This window comes from Plectrocnemia conspersa, unplaced genomic scaffold (assembly GCF_051122295.1).
Source record: "Plectrocnemia conspersa isolate PC_06_02 unplaced genomic scaffold, ASM5112229v1 ptg000009l, whole genome shotgun sequence".
Classification (NCBI taxonomy): Eukaryota; Metazoa; Arthropoda; class Insecta; order Trichoptera; family Polycentropodidae; genus Plectrocnemia; species Plectrocnemia conspersa.
In genome coordinates, this window is record NW_028277173.1 from 22654469 (window position 1) to 22676993 (window position 22525).

General features: G+C 31.3%; 3 protein-coding genes across 3 annotated transcripts in view; all 3 read right to left on the reverse strand.

Moving 5' to 3' along the window:
• pnt (ETS transcription factor pointed) overlaps window positions 1-10835 on the reverse strand; it is a 189377-nt gene extending 178542 nt beyond the window's left edge. The window contains exon 1 of the mRNA XM_088192171.1: window positions 10677-10835. The gene's annotated coding sequence lies outside the window, so the exon portion shown is untranslated. The remainder of the gene's footprint in view (window positions 1-10676) is intronic.
• A 4240-nt stretch (window positions 10836-15075) lies between these two features.
• Sec10 (Exocyst complex component Sec10) lies at window positions 15076-18838 on the reverse strand. Its single transcript, XM_088191574.1, has 14 exons — window positions 18748-18838; window positions 18474-18602; window positions 18309-18416; window positions 18053-18250; window positions 17736-17984; window positions 17457-17674; window positions 16583-16792; window positions 16375-16522; window positions 16159-16302; window positions 16012-16100; window positions 15749-15938; window positions 15522-15678; window positions 15290-15453; window positions 15076-15230 (listed from the first exon to the last, which is right to left on the reverse strand). Exons 1-14 carry the CDS (start codon window positions 18778-18780, stop codon window positions 15135-15137), a joined length of 2133 nt encoding a protein of 710 aa, XP_088047700.1. The 5' UTR covers window positions 18781-18838; the 3' UTR covers window positions 15076-15134.
• Window positions 18839-21284: 2446 nt separating this feature from the next.
• Window positions 21285-22357, reverse strand: RpS25 (ribosomal protein S25). The gene is made up of 4 exons (XM_088192234.1): window positions 22326-22357; window positions 22074-22166; window positions 21601-21784; window positions 21285-21427 (listed from the first exon to the last, which is right to left on the reverse strand). The coding sequence occupies exons 1-4, from the start codon at window positions 22326-22328 to the stop codon at window positions 21348-21350; spliced, it is 360 nt and encodes a 119-aa protein (XP_088048360.1). The 5' UTR covers window positions 22329-22357; the 3' UTR covers window positions 21285-21347.
• Window positions 22358-22525: the final 168 nt, after the last annotated feature.

Sequence of the window (22525 nt, forward strand, 5' to 3'; positions counted from 1 at the left end):
AAATTAGGTTATCGAGAAGACGATTATAATATAACCAATTATCAACTCAAAGACTGCAAATAAGCAAAGGTGCAATAAATCGGGTTAAGAGTAAAAATAACTACCCTTAGTGAAAATCCAGTGTGACTAAGAAAGTGCTTACGTGATAGGCGTAAACTGTTGCACATATTGCTAGTGACTATTTGCAAAATATTCGATAAGAAAATGAATGAGGACTATCCTTATATGTGGCTAAGGGAAAGGGGCGTATGCAGTCGTAAATAGGTCAATCGACAGAAAAGATGGAATATTATGAATTAAGAAAGAGTGGCGATTTCTTATGAGAATAAAATAAAATAAATTTATACGGGTCTAATGGGGTGCACTATATTCGTCATCAAGATGGCGAAAGATACAGCAAAAACGTATTCAGGCAACTGTGTGAAATCCAGAGAGCTAAATGTTATGGGGGTGCTTCTTATATTTCGGAATGGAAGGTATTCACTTCATCGATGGAGCAGTGAAGGCAGTGAACTTAAAAATAAAACTGTTATTTTTTTATGCGATGGAGGAGCTTAAATGTGTTTGTACCCGAAAATAGTCAATAATGTTATTTTTCTATGAATTTGACCAATTCAGTAGAAGTGAGATAAAAAAAATAAAAAAAAATTAGAATATAAAGAAAATGGCCATAGAAAATGCTTTAATATTTGATTGCACAAATCAACGAACAAAATAAATTGAAAACTAATGTATCGTAGATTAATTCCATGTTTTAGCAGTATTTAAGGCTAAAGGAGGAACAACAAAATATACGTAACTACCGTTTATTAGTTGTAAATTATAATTTTATTACTCATTTTTCACCACATGATATTTTAGAATAAAATAATAGATTTCAAAGATTTTTAACTATTGAGCAAATATTGCTATTTTACTATTTATTTTAATACCTTTGTATGTTTTGTTTTATTTTGTGTGTGTAATACAATGACAATAAACATTTCAATTTGTACACCCTACTGTGATCTTTACGTTTGTATATCGAAAAATCTAATTTTTTTAAAATAAATTATCTAAGAGATCACTCAGCTAAAATGTTAGTTCTGTGCTTCAATAACAATACAAATCCTTGGTTAATTTCGGTTTGGCTATTATTAGCTATTGTTAGTTGATCTGTTTTTCCTTATATTATTCGAGGCCAAAGATCAAGTAAGATTACGAAGGGCATACAAAACTTATAATATAGAATAAGGAAAAACTTCATAAGCTGTGAAATCATACATATATATATTTTACAATATTCTGAGAATATTATCATAAAGATTATTTACATAAAAGTATAACATTTTCATTTTTCTTAGTATTTTTTACAATATTAAAAAAAAACATAAAAAAAGCTAGGCATTTTATAATATTTTAAGATTTCTAAACAATCTGTGAAAGAATTAGGTAAGATGTTAATTAATTTATTAAATCTTCTTATTGATAATACTCCTATAAGTGTTTACAAATTCTACTAAGAATACTATAGTTAATCCGAGACGTATTGTAGTTTTTCTAGAACTTATTATATATCTATTGGAATTGAAAGAAAAATCTGCAAATAATTTTGTTATTTAAAAAAAATGGTTGAAACCCTTGACACGACTCAAGAGGATATAACCGAATCTTTAGAGCTATCAAAAGCTACAGTCCCGCCATCTCCCGAGACCGCAGTCCATCCACCCACATCTCGTCTGGATCTGGCAGCCAGCTGGTGGTGCATTATTTGTGCACTCGGCATGTGCATCTTTTATAAAGCAACGTTGCCAACTTGCATGTGTATACAAACAATTTTCACGAGATAAAAAGGCCTGTTACAAACGCCCAGATAGCGTAGTTTGACATCTGTCAACTCTTCTATCGGTTTTTGTTTCTAAAATTATTAAAATTTAATTTTAGCTACACTTATGATAAAACAGCGTTTTCCAAATATTTTTTAGACCGTGGTGGTAATAATAGGTATTATTATAACATGGTTTACTTATCATAAACAAATTGACACTAAGTATTTTTTTTATAAAAAATGCAAGACTTAAATTTGTAGCCTTCACTTCCATTTATTTTGGAAGGTTATGTAACGATAGAATAGTATTATAAATATATTTCTATCAAATTTATTTTATGTTTCACATTTGTATCTTCGTATTAAAAATTAATAAAATATTTGATTGTAGAACTATATATAATTAAAACTGTATTGTTTAAGAAAATAAAACATCATTATCACACAATATAATCGTTTGATCGAATTTAAAACAGTCAATATATAAATATAAAATAAACAATATTCGAGTAGTATAAATGTACATGATTATAATAATGAGTTTTAAATTTAATTCATAAAACTTAACACGGGAAATTAAATAAGTAATTTTAGTTAAAACAAGTACAAAACTAATTTATATTTAACACATTGAATACCACAACTAATTTGCGATAATTAAGACAAAAACTTTTTTAAAATAATCATTTTACTAGTCAACGTTTTAAACCAAAATTTGAAATACATTTTTTTTTGTATTTTGCTATGATAAAATCAGTAAACGTCAAACTGTGGAGCGCTTACCAATAAAATAAAAAATAAATTGTCGTTAAAAAAAATTAAAAAACTTTTTCAAGGGGGGGAAAGTTAACCAGTCGGGTATTTGTTTTAATATTTCAATTTCATTTAATTACATGATTTTTTTTCTATTTGGGGGGGGGGGGAGGTGGGGGTAATGATTTTTTTCGAGAATGTGTTACTTTTGTACACTTCTTTATATACGAGCATATAAAAATATGTAAAAGAAGAATAAACTGTAAAAAAATATTTTTTTTGAAGAAAATAATTTTAAATCGTCAGCGTATAATAAAATTTCGTAGTAAGCAATTTCCGTGTCTGTATCATTTACAAACTGAAGAGACAGCAGTAGACTAAGATTTGATCATTGCAGCACTCCATAACATATTTATAAGTTTTTTTGAGTATTGAGATACATAAATAACTAATTATTGGTGACATAGATACAAAAGAACCACGTCAGGTCATAATAATAATAAAACAGTGATTGAATGGTTCACTTTATCAACGGCCTTCTCGAAATCTGAATGTAAAAAGATGGTGACAATAGTGTTAAGTGTAAGTCTAAATCCGCGTTGTTGTTCACGAGATATTGAGTGATATATCTATGTAGAATAGTTTTGAACAATTTAGCGGGTACAATATTAAAGGCATATCTTTGTAGCATTATCGTTGTTTTTCATCAAAATAAATATATTTTCTAACCCCACGTTGGTAAAATAATTTAATATAAAAAATACATAAAAATGATAAACCCGTCGCATAAACGATAAATAATGCAAAACGACCATAATTTACGTCCCCGTAAATTTGTCCGGCGCATACAAAACGGCGAGAAAAGAACAAAGGACGATTTTTTTTGTTCTTATGCTAAAAAAAAGTGTCTACAAGGGTATACCGTTGACCACGCATGACGAAAAGCACGCTACACTCGTAGCCATAATCAAGATGGCGACAGAAAAAAAGTGACAATTTGCATGATGAATCTTTTGTTTTAGACCGACACGAAAGCTTCTCCCGTATTATCGCGGCCAATTCCCACAGGTGCCGTTATTCGATAGTCTCGTCATAAGGACGCTCACAAAAGCAGCCTTTGTCCCATGCACACAACCCTCATAAAAATATTAACGTGTAAACACGAGAGCGTAGGAGATGAGAGCAAAAAATACAAATAATACCGCAGGGGTCGTCAACAGTGTTCATTTTGATTTCATGTTTGTTATTGTATTTAAATAAATATTTGTGAAACAATATCTAGTGTTGTATAACACACAAACAAATTCTAAATAAGAGTGGCTTATGAAAGTTAAATTCATTAGTTGTAAGACCAATGTAATGGGTATAACAGCCGCTAAAAAACTTGTGAATTGTTGATGTTACAAGAAATATTAATATACTATACTAAATTTGGTATGATCTTTCAAATGAATGAATCAAGTGAAGGACATGTTAACTGCGCTTTTTTACGGAAGGCAAATGTTAACAAATTATTGCCATACACAATTTGCTATTTGAGGATTTGTACTTTTACTGATATATGCCTTTCATTTCTAATGAAACATAAGATGCTAGAGAATGATTCGGTTGTAATTTTTAAATTAAGCCCAGCTTTTTTTATTTAAAGTCAAAGCAATGTATGTTAAAACCTTAAGTACAATAAACAACATATCTGGTTTTATATATTACAATCTTCATTGTCACAGTTATTTTAGTCGTAACATTTAAAATAACACTTATTTAATTGTCAAGTCTACTTTTCAGACTAAATGTTGCCGGCGAATGATACAGTAAACCATTTTTTGGATCTCGGCTAACATATATGATCCTCCATCTTGTTTAAAAATTGCATTAAAAATTATATTACTAAAAAATTAAGAATATTTCAATATTTAAAAATTGGTTTTGAATGCGGTTTTATTTCGTAAACCATTAGCATTCCAAGCTAATAATTTTTAATTGTACGCGACGCCGTGTTTTATTGCTGTTTACGTATATTATATTGATTTAGGTAAACAGAAATGTATCTGATTTTTGCGGTCTTAGTTGACAGGATTTATTTATGCTACAAGTTATTTTGCGCTGCCAGTGTGTTTTATGTAATGTTTTTAACATATTCAATATCGATGGTTTAGTGCTGGGATGTTGCATGTCCACTTGATTCTGTTTGGACTTAATAATGCAATAATAGTTTTAGAAGGCAAAAGTCCAACATTCCATCGCACAGGCAGTACTTAAATAATGAAATTATGTTACAATTCATAAATTCAGAACGGTTGCTTCTAAAAGTATATTCGTTGTACTATAATACATATTTTACATTTAAATATAATACATGTTACTGTTTTAAAATAATTTTAATATTTGCAATTGTGTTATTAAATACAATAGCTGTCTGAGAAAATTGGGGTCTAGTGCTAGTTCCTCGGTTTATATTTAAACTAAAATGGGTAAACATTAGGACGTTATATATACATATAATTATTACTGGTCTCTTGAAATAACTTATGGAGTTATTTATGAAACTAAGGTTACATAATTAACAATTATGGATATATTTTATATGATTTAATAAATTAACATACATACATTCTGATAGAATACACAATTTCATATTTATTTTGTGTTAGTGTGTAATTTTGAAACTTTAGTGGTCAAAATTTAAAGAAAAAAGAGTAAATAAAGATCTAAAACAAGTGAAATATTTGCTTATGCTTTGATATTTTGTGCTTAAATTTAAATTTAATGTGTTTTATATTAGACTTCAATACTTAGGTTAAGACAAAGTTTTTTAAACGTAGGTAAATGATCTCTCTTATGATTTTTTTTAAGATTAGTATAAAAATATGTTACTGGTGTTACTCCACACTGAGCAAGCATATGTAAAAATGTGTTTATAAATGTAATTTTGAGTTGATTTTTATTATTTGTTACCGTCATCTATAACCATTTAGTTGTAGATAAAGTATTGTCTTACTTTGCAACAGGGACGGTTACACAGTAAGCTCGCGAAGGAATGAAACCTTATTGTATTTTCGACAATTTATTATTTTTTTATATATAATCCCTCAGGAGTTTACAATATTTTGGCTTTGGTTTTGCGTGACCGAGAAGGTCGCGTGCCCGTTCTTCCGAATTACCAATTCCGGACCTTGCCCACTGTGCCTCGATTGATTCGTGAGCTCCTGGACGTGCGTGCGGAAAATAATCGTTGACAAAATCGACAGCAATTTGCACAAAATCAAAAATTGGTCCTGGAGGCCAATTCGAATTCGGTCATTACGGAGAATTAACATTCGAACGGCACGAAATTGCAAAACGGTTTTCGACTCCACTTAGTTCAACATATGGGGCACGGCCGAGATTTTTTTCGTACCTTACCATGGAACGAATGAAAAAAATATCCTTTTTGCAGAACCACACTAAATATCTTACAGCAAAGTTAATATATGAGTTTTCAAATTAACTGCGTTGCCTAATCTCGGCTAAATGCTGATTCGTAGTTTCCCAACGACGTATCCCACGTACGAAACCCACATAAGTATTCACGACACAGTTTTCGTCAAAAAGTAATCGAAAATCTAAGCACGACCGTTTCATTTTTATACATGCACATACATCTGTATGAAAATAAGCTTTTTGTTGTACTATATTTGCAAGTCGCACCTTTCCATAAAAATATTATCTAGTATTATATTATAATATAATGTTATCGAGCGTTTCTTATCAATATCATACAAATGATAGCATATAAATGTATAGGCGACACTGTAAATAAAAATACGTTTTTAACAATCAAGGATTGTTTTAGAAGCGCCTCAGATATATAGTATATATACAAATGAGTATATTTTTTTCTACTATATACAAAGGCAAGGTTAGTTTATTTAGGAGTGATGAGTGATAGGATAAGTTGCAGATTCCATAGATTTCGCGGAATTATCTCAGTACAATATATACATACTATATTAATGATTCATGCATAATGAAATATAAACGACTGTAGGATGGTAAAAAATACAAATAGTATAGTATCTATCTATATTAGTATCATAATAATAAGCTTTCACTGCGGCTTTTAAATTTCGTTGTGGAATGCTTTTTATGTGCAAAGCATATACAATTGGCCATAGTAACGGGGCACCCCTTAAAATGGTGTGTAACTAACTCTTTACAAGTGCATAGTCTGACCGAAATATTTACTGATAGTTTTAACTGTAATTTTGAGAACTATACAAAGGAATTTGTCGTTTTTAATTGCTCATCTGAGTTTTAAAAAAATATTGCAAGTCTAATTGTTCAGTCTCGCTTATGCGACCGTTATGTCGTAACTTGTCGTTATAATTTTTTTTATCTAATGCTTTATTTTGAATATTATATAAAAATTTAAAAAATGCCAAAAAACACGAACAAGTACAGCTAAAAGAGCGAATATATAAACACTTTAATTGTTCACGACACGCTGTCTAAAATGTTTTGAAGCGGTTTAACGAATGTGGTTTTTACAAATCAAACCCAAGAACTGGAAGAAAACGAAAGACAACTGCCCAGGAAGATCGATTGTTGGTTCGCGAGTCCCTTAAAAATCTTCGAATCGCTGGCTGTTAAAGTCTCTGCAAGCGCAGGGCCATCAATTTTTTCGCGGATGGTGAGAAGAAGACTCAGAGATTGTAAAACCCGACACAAACCATGGCTTTCAAAAATAAATAAAATTCAAAGGTTAGAGTGGGACCGAAAACACCGTGATTGGACAACAGAAGATTAAGCGAAAGTCATTTAAGATAATGTTAAACTAAAATCGGTTAATATAAAAAAATATTAAAAACATTTATTCAAATTTTTTTATTTGAATAATCACACTTTTTTAAAGCTTTTGGTACCCCTGGTGTAGTACAAGTGCGTCGAAGAGTCTGAGAAAAATATTTATACCCATAGTCAAATATGGTGGCGGAAGCGTTATGGTCTGAGGTTGTATGGCAGCAGCAGGTGTAGAAAACCTGTACACTAGCGAGTGTGGTATGAATAGTAACATTTATATTTCAATGTTGGAATCCACTTTAATGGATTCATACTAAAAAATATTTCTAAGCAAAGACCACGCTACTACCGGGTTCCAGCAAGAAAACGCTCCGTGATATACTTCCCTAAAAAGTAGGGGTTGGGTTGCGTCAAAATATTTGACGCTTTTAGAATGGCCTACACAGTAACCAGACTTAAATCCTATAGAGCATTTATGGAGAAATTTTAAAGGAAGTGTGCCCAAAACAATTGCAAATTTAAAATTAATCTGCGATAAAAATTGAAGATGAAATGGAGAAAATTGTCTCTGTCCACCTGTAAGTCATTAGTTGACAGTATGCCAAGAAGGATTACAGCTGTAATTAAAGCTCGACGCTGGAGTTCGCCGATTATAGTATGAGAGTGCGAGGGCTTTTGAGGTTACCCAAACCCTTGAGGGAAAGTGAACTCTCCGAGGTAGGGCGCGAGGCACTAATAATGACGAACAAAGCAGGGGTACAGAGGGCCAAGGCAGCGACTGAGGTAATATATACATTCCTTGAAGATCAGGAGAGTGGTGTTGTGACAAGAATGATACGCAATGGTCTCCTCGTGCGCTCGGGAGAAATACTAATGAAACTAAAATATGTAGTACTACGGGGGGTGGGTCCTGCTCATCCGGCCGTCATAAGCTGGGTGCCCGCCCATAGGGTTGGACTCGTAAGGCCCGTGTATTGGTAACGGCAGTGGTGCACGCAACGGATAACGAAGTAGATATACACCTGTAATTAAAGCTAAGGGTAGGCCTACTAAATATTAAAAATAAGCTTATAATAAATACTTAATCGTTTATTTTATGTTTCCACGATTTTTTAAGATATAATATATTAAATTGGGGTGCCCCATTATTATGGCCAAGCCTGTGTGTTGTTACATTTATATGACATTGTTTTACTGACTATATATTAAGTTTATTTGTGCAGTTTGTTTATAAACAATCTAGTTTTATATATGTATATTGTTAATAATAATAAAAAACAATGTGGGTTAAAACACAAAGATAAATTTACTTTTGGTTGAAATATATCTCTACCTTTAAAATATCATGCATGTCCTTTTAAAACCGCAAAATATTTCAACGTTATTATGATACATATACGAACGTTAACAATGTATTATAATGATGCCACGATATATTTTTTACTGTAGTCATAAGATCGACAGAGCGAAAAAATTTTACATAAAAAAACTAGAGTCCGTTGACCACTTTTACTCGGACAGACCAGTATGGCGCTTTTGTAAGGCTTCCACGCAGGAAGCTGATATTATTATTTCAACTCATTTAAATGATTAAATTATCTAAAAAATCGCTTAACCAATTATATACATTTATACATACACACGGTTTAACAAAACAAATGTGCTAAAAACATATTTAATTAAAAATTGAAGGGCGTGATGATACATTAGGGTCTTTTGAAACTCGTCCAAATACAACATGTGGTCATAAGGATTCAGTGTGGGAAGAATCCTTTGTCCAAGAAAAATCTCGAAGCGATAGAATAAGCAATATTTTTGAATATATTTGCTTAGCTAATAATTATTGTTAATAAATTAGATCGATTATCAATGCAGTGATATTTAATTTTTATACACAAGTTGGTATTAAATAACTGAAAGTAACAAAATTCACAATTAGCTAGTGAAATTTATCGCATAACGCAATGTTTACATTTTAGAGGTCAACAATGAGTCGTACTTCTAAGAAAGCGGCTTCAGTTAAAACAGTATATATTATATTGTATACTACATAAACCATACAAATTCATATCTGCAGGAAGCACATTGCTCGTTACTAATTATGTCTGAAGAATAATTTATTAATTAATAATGTTATTTGTTTTTATAAATTACGATAGCATTAATTGTTTAATTGATAATTTCTATAAAAATATACTATATGGCTTTTTAATCATTTATGAATGAAGGTCTTAGTTATTATTGTTTATATATAGATATATGGGGAAATATTAGTCACCGCCTGATATTTCACAGTATTATAACCGCCAAATAATTTTATACGTGACAATAAAATATAACATTATACGAAGAAACAAATATCAAGTTTTTTTAGATACTTCATAAGAGAACAGATTTTTAACTTACCTATACATTTTTAGATAGTTGTGGATAGAAATAGTACCAATCTTTAAATCACAAAGTAGGCTTGAGACTATAAAATAAACCTATTTATAAGCCTCTATTTGACTAAGTTATAAAAAAGCAGTTTTATTCTTATTTTATCTCAACCAATTTCAATTCAAAACAAAATTTAAATAGCTGAATAAAACATGTACTCTTACGAATTCTAAACACATATAAATATAGTATCTAAATTTGACAAAACTATATTTGATTCCAAAACTATGTTCCAGCAAAATATTTGAAAACAGAACGCTTTTCTGGTTTAAAACTATTACGTTTAATAATTAAAATAGCGGCATTTCTCGATATATATATTTTTACGTCTTCATGAAATGCTGTAACCGTTGAGAATATAACAAAAAATTTCTGCCTGAATTTTACAACAAACAAACGAAACTATATTTTACTATTGCTTAAACGCGAAGTTAGATCGATCGTAATGGCCTTGAAATGTTATTTTATAATTGCGTTCCCACTTTCGTTCCTGAATATAATATCAGATTTGCATAAAATGTTTATAAGAATCGATGAATCGTTTCAAAATACATAAAAAATTTGCAACTTGGTGAATAACAATAGTATAGTGAAAAGGAGGGCAAAAATGTTTCAAGAAAAAAATGAGCTACATAATACAATATTAAATACAAATTAAAAAGTAGTAGTTTGTTGGATAGAAACAAATTGTACAAAATTCGCAAAGTTGGACTTGGCTAGGAGTGCACAAAAAAGATAGGTTATGGTCGCCGTCGGTAGTTTTTAAGTCAAGATGATGCGCAACGTCTGTGTACGTGTGTGGGTGCTGGGTGATGCCGAACGAAAATAAACAACACTAAAAGAAGGGTCCAGTCGGGATTCGCGGTTAAAGGGCGTAGTCGTAGACGTCGAGACTCACCTCTTAGAAGGGTCCGTGCTGTCCGGCGGCCAGACGACGGTGGAGAAGTGAGTAGTTAATTTAGTGTTGGAGCTTTCGTAAGTTTTGTCACCCGCCGAAACGACGCAAACGACGGCCGCACACGCGCACACACGACTGAACCGGCTGCGGCAGTGGGGGCTGGCATGAATGAATCGGCCGTCCTGCTTGCACGCGACGGCACACGCGTTGGTGCGTCTCTGGCGCACTCGCGACGATGCGACACTGGCGGTGATGGAAAACACTACTATTTCAAACATTCATTACCAAAACAAAATACAATAATTTATTTTTTTTATTATAAAAATTAAATCGTTTAGAAAATCAAATTAAACTATTTTTGAGGCCATGTAAGCCGGTGGGGGAGAAAAATATAAAATGTTAAGCAAATGTACATGGCATTTTATCAAAATGCCAAATAAGATGTTAATATTTTAGCTTTCCTCTCACAGCACACTTACAAACCAAATTTGCTAATTACAATACATAATTATTATGTCGAAAACGAAACATGGTTGAAACAATACTGCTGTGCTCGATTTTTTTCTTATTTGCCTTTTTGTACAACCTTAAACTGAAACATAATGCGTAGGCCACAAGAAATATCAATTTGAGATTTGGTGAGGGTACAGTCAGTCAGAGAATTCTATGGCGTTGGGTTGAAAAAAATATCTCCATCTGCTGTTGATGAGGAATAATTGAGAAACATTATCGAAGCACGACAACCGCAACATACTTGAATATTTCTACTGCAATTGTTTCACAGCATCTGGATGGCATAGGAAAGATGCAACAATGGACAATTGGGTACCGCATGAACTGACTGAAAGGCAAAAGCAGCAACGTTCTGAAGTGTGTTATTAATTAGTTCAAGAAGCAATAGGGAACAATTCTCGAAGAAAAGCAGTACATGTGATGAGAAGTAGATTCTTTACGATAACCAGAATATATCAGGACAATGGTTAGACAGCAAAGAAGCTCCAAAACATACAGCAAAACTGTGTATTCATCGAAAAAAATATAGTGACAGTATAATATTATTAAACTTTTCTTAAACCAGGGGAACAATTTCGGCATAATCGTATTGTAGAGAAATTAAAACCATGTACAGAAAATTAACCATAAAACTTAAAACGATGTTGTTTCATGATAATACGAAACTTCATACTTCACTAATAATTGTTGCAAAAATACAAACGAATTAGAATTCGATATTTTGCCTTATCTCTCGTATGTCTCTGACCTTTCCCCTACAGATTATTATTTCTTCGAGATACGAATTTACTACATCTTCATTCAATATCTTCAAAGAAAACATTCCGTTTCCTGAATCCTTGGATATTTTTGCAAAATTAGCAAGCATGTACTAACGTTCAACAATAAATATGTTACAGCATAAACTTAACAATGAAGCATTCACTTAATCTTTGAATGAATGTGTATTATATTTTCGGTCGGTTTTTTCCCTCGGTAATACCGGTATTATTGAAATCCCTATTCACAATCTCTAAAAATAAAGAAAAAGAATACGTTCATTGTAAAATCCTAGCAAAAAATAACATATTTTGATTAATATAGTTGTAGTTAAAAAAAATGGTACTTGTTAATTAGCAAGGTGCCACGTTCTAAAACCACCACTCCCCATTGCGTTTCCCGTGCTGTTCAAACCCAAACCTAATCAAAACAAATTAAACATTATACCGTTATATTCGATTTGGTTAGGTTTGCGTTTGGACAACAAATGGACTTTTCGCAACTGTTAAATTTGACAACTATAAAAATTTTCATATTCATTTCCAAAAACTATAAATATACAATCAAAAATATATAACGTTTTAAATATTATAAAAAAATGCCATGATTGTATGAAACAATCTAATAATTATCAGAAGTAACAAAAACATATGAGCGACTAGTCAGACTCTTGCATCGCACAGAGATGTTTTTTTCAATATTTTTGTAAATAAATATTCGATTCCTTCTATTTCTGTATTTATAGAGAATAATTGCAATGTCCAATATATTTACTCGTTTTCAGCACTTTAATTACAATAATTGTTACGACTTTGACTATTATTATAATGATTATTTCCTAATAATATTCATAATTATCCAATTTTAAATCAATAATTTGGAGCAAAATTTTACATGTACACTAAGTATACATCACCGGATTTCTTTAGGTAAAGTTTTTATTTATTTAATTATATAAATTATTAAATATATATTTTCCGTTATTTAGAACTTAGAAATTCACTTCGAATGCTGTCCATGAAATAACGCGTTAGTATAGAATAAACACAGTTATAAACAGGGAGATTCAACAAGTACATACTTGCAGTGGCGTAGCTATGGGGGACGGAGGGGGTGGGCCGCCCCGGGCGGCACTTGCTTGGGGGCGGCATATTCGCGATGGGATGGTCTAGTGTGGTTCTTAACCTTGAATGCACTAAAACATATATAAATCCACAAATAACAAGCGCTTAATAATAACCAATTTATTGTTTTAAGAAATTATGATTTTATGACCCTGCAAAAAATGTATGGGGGGGGGTGGCAATTTTATGGATCGCCCTGGGCGGCACATACCCTAGCTACGCCACTGCATACTTGCACAAAGTAAATCATTGTATTGGATAGCTAATTGAATAGACTCGTTTATGAATTGCAGAATCTTAAAATTTAAAATTATCTGTCGAAATACATATCCACTGGTGTGGAATTTTAGGACTCTTGCTATTTACAATATTTACGAGCGACTTCCCAAATAAAGCACACAGAAACGATATAACCGCTCTATTCGCTAACGACAAATAAATTTTATGCTCCTATAAAAAAATCTTAATCGAGCGGTAGATCGACTATAAAATAAAATTAAAATGATTAAAGATTGGTTCGACAAATGACGAGTCACTAAAAGCTTCGCAGCGATGTTTTTTCATATAAGAAAAAGCTATTTATTACTGTCGATAAATTAGCCAAAATTAAAATGTATAATAAACATATAGATTGACATAATACTAGTTTTAATATACATTTAAATTTTACTTACAATAAATTCTAAGCTTTCCATACGTAGTAATATATACATTTACATACTTATCATTATTAATTTACGTGCAAAATATACATGTTACAGTGTATTTTACGGTGACGTTAGATTTTCATTTGTGAAGTCCAAATATATTTTCACCGGTAGATATACATACCTACAAATATTTCCACTAGCGAAAATATAATTGGTATAATATAATATAATATAATACTGATAGGTGCTAGTGAAATTATATGCTACCTTAAAATGTCTATCAAACTCAATCTGACAGTTGCGAAACGTACATTTGCTGTTTAAACGCAAACCTAACCTATACGAATTAACCAAACCCAACTTGACCTAATGAAAGTTATAGAACTAATTACAGTCTTAGACCAAAATCAAACAAAGGCAACTCAATTCTCGGGGAAAATAAGCGGAAGAAGAAGTATAGTCAGACGACGTAATCTTGGCCTTCTTCCCATTGTAGTTTTGGTCTTCCAAAATTTAAAAAGTAGTTGTAGTTTCTAGCTTCTTGCAGCACACGCGAACATTTCGCCTTGCTATAAATTCAAGCTCAAATTGCACGAAAATGGAAAATATTTTGCGGTACATGGTTGTTACACGCGACTATTTTTAATTACAAAGTTTTTATTAATATTTTTTTACAATTAAAATATTGTTGTACAATTTAGGCAATAATGAGATATAAAGGTTGTCGTCGCTGATATGCTGCTTCATGTGAAAGCGACAGCTTTTTTTGGGTTTCTAAGGGTCGTCTCGATCGAATCAGACTAGGTGCGAGTTCCACTGAATTATCGTATATTCCAAGTCGAAAGCGAAGTGATAGCTTAGGTGAAGAAGTCACGAATGAAATTAATATAGTATGCCAGCGTTTTGGCTTATATACCATCGAAAAAAGAGGATTCTAACGTCCCTTTTACTTCTCAATCCTCTGACTAATTCAGATTGTTCTTATTTAATTAAAATCTTATCTATCAGAACAGGATGATTCGAAATGGTCTAAGTCTAGCAACAATGATTAGGTTATAACTAAGGCTCAATTTATATATATTTTTCATATATCGTTTCTTTTATAACTATTTTAAAACCATAAATTTTGAGCAATTAAGGATATTGAAATGAGATTAAATTATTAAAATCAAAAACGAACTTTTGTACTATATATTTAATTACTTTATTATCTAAAAGAGACATTATTGATAAATGTTATATTTATATAAAATTATTTTGTAAAATTGTTTGTTTTTATTTAGATAATAAATACAATGATGATAATTTATTTAAATGATTAGGACATTAAAAAACAATTAATAATTTAAACTATTTTACATAATTAGCATTTTAATTACTGAAAAATTATAATATAATATTGTTCATCTAATCTAAGCAGTTCCTTTGAGTAATGTATTTAACTTCTGCGCTTTAAAGTCTGATCGCAACTGAACAAACTGCAATAAAATTGATCGATCCAACTCCGCCTGAAAATAATAAATTATTAGAAATATATTTATATATTCTCAACATGCATTGAATTTACCAAAGTTTCTCCTTCACAGACTTGCTGCAAGTTTTCTGGCTTAACTAGCAGCAAATTACATAAAGCGTGAAGAGTATTAAACAACTCTCCTATTAGCGGTGGAATATTGAGACCTGACATAATTTTTCGATACTCGTTGACATCGCAGATGGCACACATAGCTCCTGAATCAAAAATATATCACATCAACATAAATTCAGTTAGCACAATAGTTTAATTGAAGTATTATTACCGGCTGAATTAAACTGGTATTGCATGAGATGCTCATAAATAACTCTGTGTAATCGAATACCGAGTTCTTGTGTGACTAATCGTATGTTTTCTCCATCTAAACAATCTCGAATGCGTGCGAGAACTGTATTTAAATAGTTAACAACGGCCAAGCATGCCTAAAATACACATTATATTTTATTAATAGCTGTCATATATTAGTATGCACAATTTAGAAGCATATAATACCGATGAAGCGAGCGTATCCACATCACCTTCGGGTTTAAAATCACTCTTTTTCTGCTCAGTTTGTAAATATAACTTCACCCAAGATATTATTATGGTTAATGTTCTCTCTAAACCGGCGTCCAACTTTGATTCCAACTGCTCTAATGTAACATTTTTCTTTTGAAGACATATGCTCTGCTTAGATGTAGAGCTGTCAGTCAAATATATATATTTTATTAGTCATAGATTATAATAAAATATGATAAATTCAAAGTGAAATATACCTCACGCAAGGCAAAATATACTCTTGAAAGTGTTTATCGAAAAGATGGACTATTGCATTACATTGTTTAACAATTTCAAAGAATTGTATCTAGAAATAAAAATTATTATAATACAAAATAAATTTGTGTTAGATAGAGACAGAATACCTTTGGTGGAGTTTTATTTTCAACGGCTTGCATGTTTTGTAAGCCAAGATCAACGGCATAATCACAATGTTCCACTAGTAATTGTTGAACTAAGATTTCTGTTAGATCAGTAGCGTTAGATGCTAGTTCACTTGGAGTCGAAAGCTTAAATAAATTAATTAGTGCTAGAAATATTCTAATCTGAAAGAAAAACATCAATTAAAACATCATATTTACCACTTTACATCTAATAAAAGACATTTTAGCATCTTGCAAAATTTGCGTAGCCAACTCCTCTGATAAAAATGTTTCGCCGCCATAATTTTCAACCGGAGCAATATTTATATTTGCTCTTGATCCTATCACAGCTTGGATATATTGAAATCTAAAAACATTTGATTTTAATTGTATTATTTAATAATAATATAAGTTTTTTTATACTAACCCGCCCTTGTTTTGCCTCCTCGTGTGTTGTTTAGAAGCATAATAACGCTGAAGAGCGAGTATACAAGCGTTACTCAATCTACTCTGTTCCAAAGGAAAATATGTCTCTAGAGGTTTTCCAATGGCTCCTCCTAAAGCACCTAAACGACCTAAAAGTCCACCTGAAGCGACATCACCTAACGTTGAAAGTTCTTCGCATACTTTTTGTGTACTAAAAACAAAAATGTCATTAGAAATACATACTTATGTTACAGAAAAAGAAGTGTAAGAATATGAATAGTATGTATGTTACAGGAAAGTTATATTTTCACTAGTATAAATATAATTTCACTAACTGTTTAGTGAAATCATATCCGAATACATTTTCACTGGTAGAAATAGCGAAAATTAATTTAACTGATAGGCATTAGTGAAATTAAATGCTACTCTATAGTGTCTATGAAACACATTATAGAGTTACGAAACATTCATATGCAGTCCAACCAAAACCTAACTTAAACGAACTAACCAAACCCAATTTGACCAAATGAGAATTTTATTGCAGTTTGTTCAGTTGCAATCAGACTTTAAAGCACAAAATTTAAATACATTACTCAAAAGAACTGCTTACATTAGATAAACAATATATTATAATTTTTCAGTAATTAAAATGTTAATTATGTAATATAATTTAAATTATTAGTTGTCTTTTTTATGTCTTGATTATTTAAAAAAAAATCATCATTGTATTATCTACATAAAAATAAACGATTTTATATAAATATAATATAGTATAAAAATTCATTAGGTAGTTAGATTTATCATTGTTTTTGTGGATCGGGGTGGGGTGACTTACGTACATCTCCACAATCCAGGAAACGGTGAAGTATACTTACTTAATATACATATCGTAAAGGTTTCGCAAATATTTGTCAGGATCATTCTTATCGGCCAACTTTGATTGAATATATGTTTGCAACTTCAAATGAAATATGTTCAATATAAATTTGCTCATTACTTGATCTGGATTCGAAAATACGTTATTAATAATAACATAATTATTTTCGCACATTGATAATATGCCAGAAAACACATCTTTGTTGTTAAACGAATTCTGCAATGTCAATAAATATTAATAAATATTTTTTAATGCATATAATAAAAATTAAACATACCATCTGGCTAGTTTCAATGAAAGCGTCAACGCACTGTGAATAGCCTTTGAAGTGAGATAACATTGTAGCAATTTCTTTCATTCTCGGAATATTACCGGAATTTTGCGATCTGACGAATTCCTCTATGAGAGTACGCTCAATTTCGTTATACTTGGCTTCGATCTTCTTCTTTGCCGTTTCAAATTTATCAGACGGTAATTCTTGCGAAATCATATACAGCTTTTGAATCATTTCGGCAGCTTCGTTAGTCTAATTCAAGTATTTTTTATCGTGAATAATAAAAATTTATAGTAAAACTTAAGCTATTTGAAAATTACCCTCTCAGGATCGTTGAAAATATCACTATGGACTGGTCCAGGTGATAGAAAGTCAGAGAGAAGCGTTAATAAAGCAAGCGCAGCAGCGGCCCTCGATCTTGGCTTTTGAGCGGCACCTAATTGTTCTCCAACTTGCAAGGCGCGTCCTCCAGCCCAATTGATTCTTTCATCCAGTTCAGAGAATATACCAACAGTGCGCTATAACATTGTTTTAATTAAAACAAATATTTTATGAAAATAATTATTAATAATTTACCTTGTGTTGATCTTGTAGTTGTGTTAACTTTAAACTAAAACGCTCTTCCTCTTCACGCACCGTTTGTTCTAGCCTAAAACATTTTCTAGCTTGACGATCTTGAAGAACCTTAATAATTATATGATAATTATATTACATTTTTGAAGTATATTTTGTTTTATTTACTTTTAAATCTTCTATTGCTTGAGTAAAAGTCTCATGAACGAGTTCGGAATTTAATGGCTTTGAAGATCCACCTTCTTGTAATGCTCTCCATGCCAGCCGTTCAACAAATTCATTAGGATCAAAAGGTTCCTAAAAAAAAGTGTTTGTTGTTACAAAGTAAAACATTAAAAATTACGTTTATGGTTATTGAAATGGTACGACTTGTGCAAAATTCAATGAAATTGGCATTTATAAATATAAAATAAAACTATTATTCATATAATATACATAATACCTGTTCTAATTCCTTCATATATTGGTGCATCATCTTTTTGGCCTTATTTTGACAGTTCCTCCAGTGCACTTACGTGTTTTAAAGCTATTTTGGTGATAGCGCAATAAAATGTGACCATTTATTTTTTACAAATAATTTTATAAAAATAGTTTTTAAATACGATTTGGTTTAAAAACTATCAAAAAATTTAATAATAATAAATAAAATATTTATAAAATAAAATAATATGAATAAAATATTTATGCATATAAAAGCAATGCAAGCCATAATTTAATAAACATTTACATTCATTACTTTCTGTTAGGAGGTAAAATGTATTCTTTACATCAACCTTTTGCGGCCAGTCTAAAGAAATAGGTTATTTTGAATTATTGGGACGTACCCAGCAAAACATTTGTTATGGAAAATATGCTTGGACTATGCCAAGCGTCTGTAGACTACGAACATGTAATAAACCTATTTGTTGTAAAATATGTAGAAAAAACAATAAAAGATTCCAACAGTAATGTAAAGTGTTTCGCTGGTCCTTCGATGCTCGAAATTAGACAATTTTTTAATACAAATAAAAAATATGTTCCTTTGTTCCTGATTTTTCCACTTGTTATGGGGGTATCATTATTATAAGCAAATATTTTTTTGGATAATAACTAAAATGTTTAGAAAACAAAGTTTCTCTTCTGTTGTATTTGGGTCGTACATTTTTGTAATTGTTATGTAAGTTATCGCCAGATAATACACAAACGAGATTGTCGAAAAATTATGATGTCTGGTATATTATTAATTTTGAGGTATCTAGTTTTTAATATGTAACTATGTTTCTGGACATCTGTAAAATTGACGAACCAAAACTAATTTTCGTTAATCGTTCTTTAGTGTAAAGAACGGCAACAAGTACTTTATATACACATTCTTATTTTTATTTCTTACAAAACAGCATACGTACAACAGTTACTTGATGTAATAAACATATTATAGTATATCAATGCTGTTGGTAATCTTAATTACCAATTTCTTCTGGAAATGTCTGCGCACAAAGCGTCTCTTGGTGGATCATACTATGAAATGTTAGTACATTGTGATTAACTTATTCTTTTAAAATTGAGATGAATCCTTTTTTCACACTGATCATACTTTTTGCCCCATTCGTTGCAATTTACACAATTTTATTTAATGGAGGGTGATTTTTTTCAATGCATTCAGTGACAGCTTTGCTATGTCCTCCCCGTGTATATGGCCTTTTAGTGACAATAATCCCAAAAGTTCTTTAGGACCTCCAGATGTTATATAGTAGATAAAATGGGAAACTTGAGCTGTGACAAATTATGTCACAAGATTCATTCACAGCAATTGATAATTGTTTTTGAAATCTCGTAAAAGTTATTCAGATGCGTTTATAAAATAACTTTTTGTGTACTCACCATCTGTGAATGATTTACTCCTCTTAGCGTTTTCTGACTCACGATAAAGCTTGCAAAATTAACATTATTGGAAGATTGCATCCAGTGATTAATTTAAGAGCTTGATTTTTCAACACTTTTCTGAAGTTATTAAACTCTTTTCTTTCTTGTCTCACTGATAGCATACGCGCTTGCAAATGAAATGTCTTTCTAAATTGGATTTCTTGTTATGTGCCAGTGTTTCTTTACAAATGAAACAGGCCGGGAGGTCATCTATGTTCGAAATAAACGCATAAGTATCTGTCCATTCCTTTTTAAATCCGCAATGTGAATTTTGCTGAAGTTGTAAAAGAGCCGCGGTTTGGCGACCCCTGGTATAGGCAATGAGGGCCCATCTTCGTTTTATGAACAACATTCAGAGATAAATTCATATTGTGACAAAATAAATGGATGTTTGAAAACTACAAAATCTGCTATGATTTCTAGAACATTGAATACATTTATTGGAAATATTCACTCATATAAATTTTATATACAATTTTGATTAGCGTCATACAATAAAATCAAATTTTATAAATTCAGGTTAAGATAAACTCAAATAATGAACCTATTTTTGACTAAGTTTGCAGTATTTACGACGAAATATAATTGCATTTTTTTACCTTAATTACAAAGGACATTATACGAATTTGTAGCTAGAGAAATTACATGTTTGTTAATCAGCTTTCAAAAGCAAGGAAAAAAGGTTCTATAATTCAGTACAAGACATAAATTTGCCACAGTATTCTACAATAAGACCATGTTTGGAATTGATGTGACTAAATGAATAGTTTCAAGTATCTTATATATTGGATTTAGAGGCCATAAATGCATATCAAGATATTACTGAAGAGTACAAATCCAGGATAATTGAAATTTTTCGTTTAGCTGAAGAATTAAGAAATGAGCTCATCTGCCGGACAACAAATTTTCGTAGTCAAAGCAGCTTGAAAATATATGTTCCTTAGCCCTCACTAGAGCAAAATGGGACATTCAAGAAACGTAATTAATTACATTTTGAAAATGCTTTTTTCGCTAATTGTAAAAAAATTAGATCATTGATTAGGATATTTATATCAATTTCAAAGAATAAAATAACAGTTTTAATGCAAGGGTTTATATTTTTTAAAACCGTACATTTATTTTCCTTATTTTATAAAATATTTATGCAACAGGGTCGTCACCCTTGGTGGTTCTGGTATAAATGACTTGTCCGTGATGTTGAACAACCTGTTTGATTAATCCTGAAACAGTAATAGTCTATATAAATACACATTCATCGATAATAAATAAATACTTCATTTTAGAAATACACCATCAGTCTCAATATATCAGATTTTTGCTCTCACAATGCTCAAGCCAATTGAATTATAATCATTTGATGTAAAGTTGTAAAGTAACAATAATTCGTTTATACCTTTATCCCTAAGTTCGACCAGAGCTCGTCGAGCCAGCGATCCCCTGATCTTCATCCTCTCGGAAACGACGGCGGGAGTGATGAGTTTGTATGAAGGGACTTCTTTCAAGAATTTTTCATAGGTTACTTTATCGAACAATACTTGGTTGTTCAACTTATCGCGGACTTTTCCCTTGGACCACTTCTGTAAAATAGAAATAAAGCAAATGTTATAAACGATTCGAATTATTTTGAAATAAACTAATCGAATATGTTATAATCAGTCTCAATATATCAGTTTTTTGCCTTCACAGACAATAAGGATTGAAATTTTAATCATTTTATAGGTTATGTTTTATATTCCGAGAACAAATGTATAAAATATCTTAGTAGTTATTTTGATATGAATTTGAGTTAAAAGTCGACTAATCAAGTTTCATGTGATTTAAGGTTATGTTTTGGCAGTTCTCGTGACCAATGTAGTATGTACGTACCTTCTTCTTGGCTTTGCCGCCGCCCGATCCTTCCTTCTTTTTTTGTGTTTTTTGCGGCTGCTTAGCCGAGGGCTTCGCGTCCTTCTTTGGCGGCTGTAAATAGAAACGTCAGTTAACCACGCGGTCGTCGTGCGAAATATAACGTAATGCTAGTCCAATTCAAATACGCGACGTTAATTTTACAGTCAAAAGCGACTGAAATCGATAGTTTATACGCTAGAATCGTCACGAGGCGATAGAGAGAGCGCTTACCATGTTGGCGGTCCGTAAGCCGCAAGAGAAAGATGGAGTCGCCCCTCTTCCGGCTACTCGGCGTTTTGGTCGCAAGAGCTCTTTTCGTGGCTCCCTTTACGCCACCTCTACACAAAATTCAATTTCAAATGTTTATATCATAATTGTTTATTAGTCCTTTGAGTAGTGACTTAATTTGTGCACATTTGTTAATTTGCTAT

What these genes read in the sequence shown, in the direction of transcription:
- Sec10 (XM_088191574.1), bottom strand. Translation starts at nt 18,780, where the DNA reads ATGATGCACCAATATATGAAGGAATTAGAACAG. An exon ending in TGGATACGCTCGCTTCATCG is followed by an intron (nt 15,679 to 15,748) that starts GTATTATATGCT and finishes TGTGTATTTTAG; the next exon opens with GCATGCTTGGCCGTTGTTAA. An exon ending in ATACCAGTTTAATTCAGCCG is followed by an intron (nt 15,454 to 15,521) that starts GTAATAATACTT and finishes TTTTTGATTCAG; the next exon opens with GAGCTATGTGTGCCATCTGC.
- RpS25 (XM_088192234.1), bottom strand. An exon ending in GCGGCAAAGCCAAGAAGAAG is followed by an intron (nt 21,785 to 22,073) that starts GTACGTACATAC and finishes TCTATTTTACAG; the next exon opens with AAGTGGTCCAAGGGAAAAGT. An exon ending in GGTCGAACTTAGGGATAAAG is followed by an intron (nt 21,428 to 21,600) that starts GTATAAACGAAT and finishes TTACTGTTTCAG; the next exon opens with GATTAATCAAACAGGTTGTT.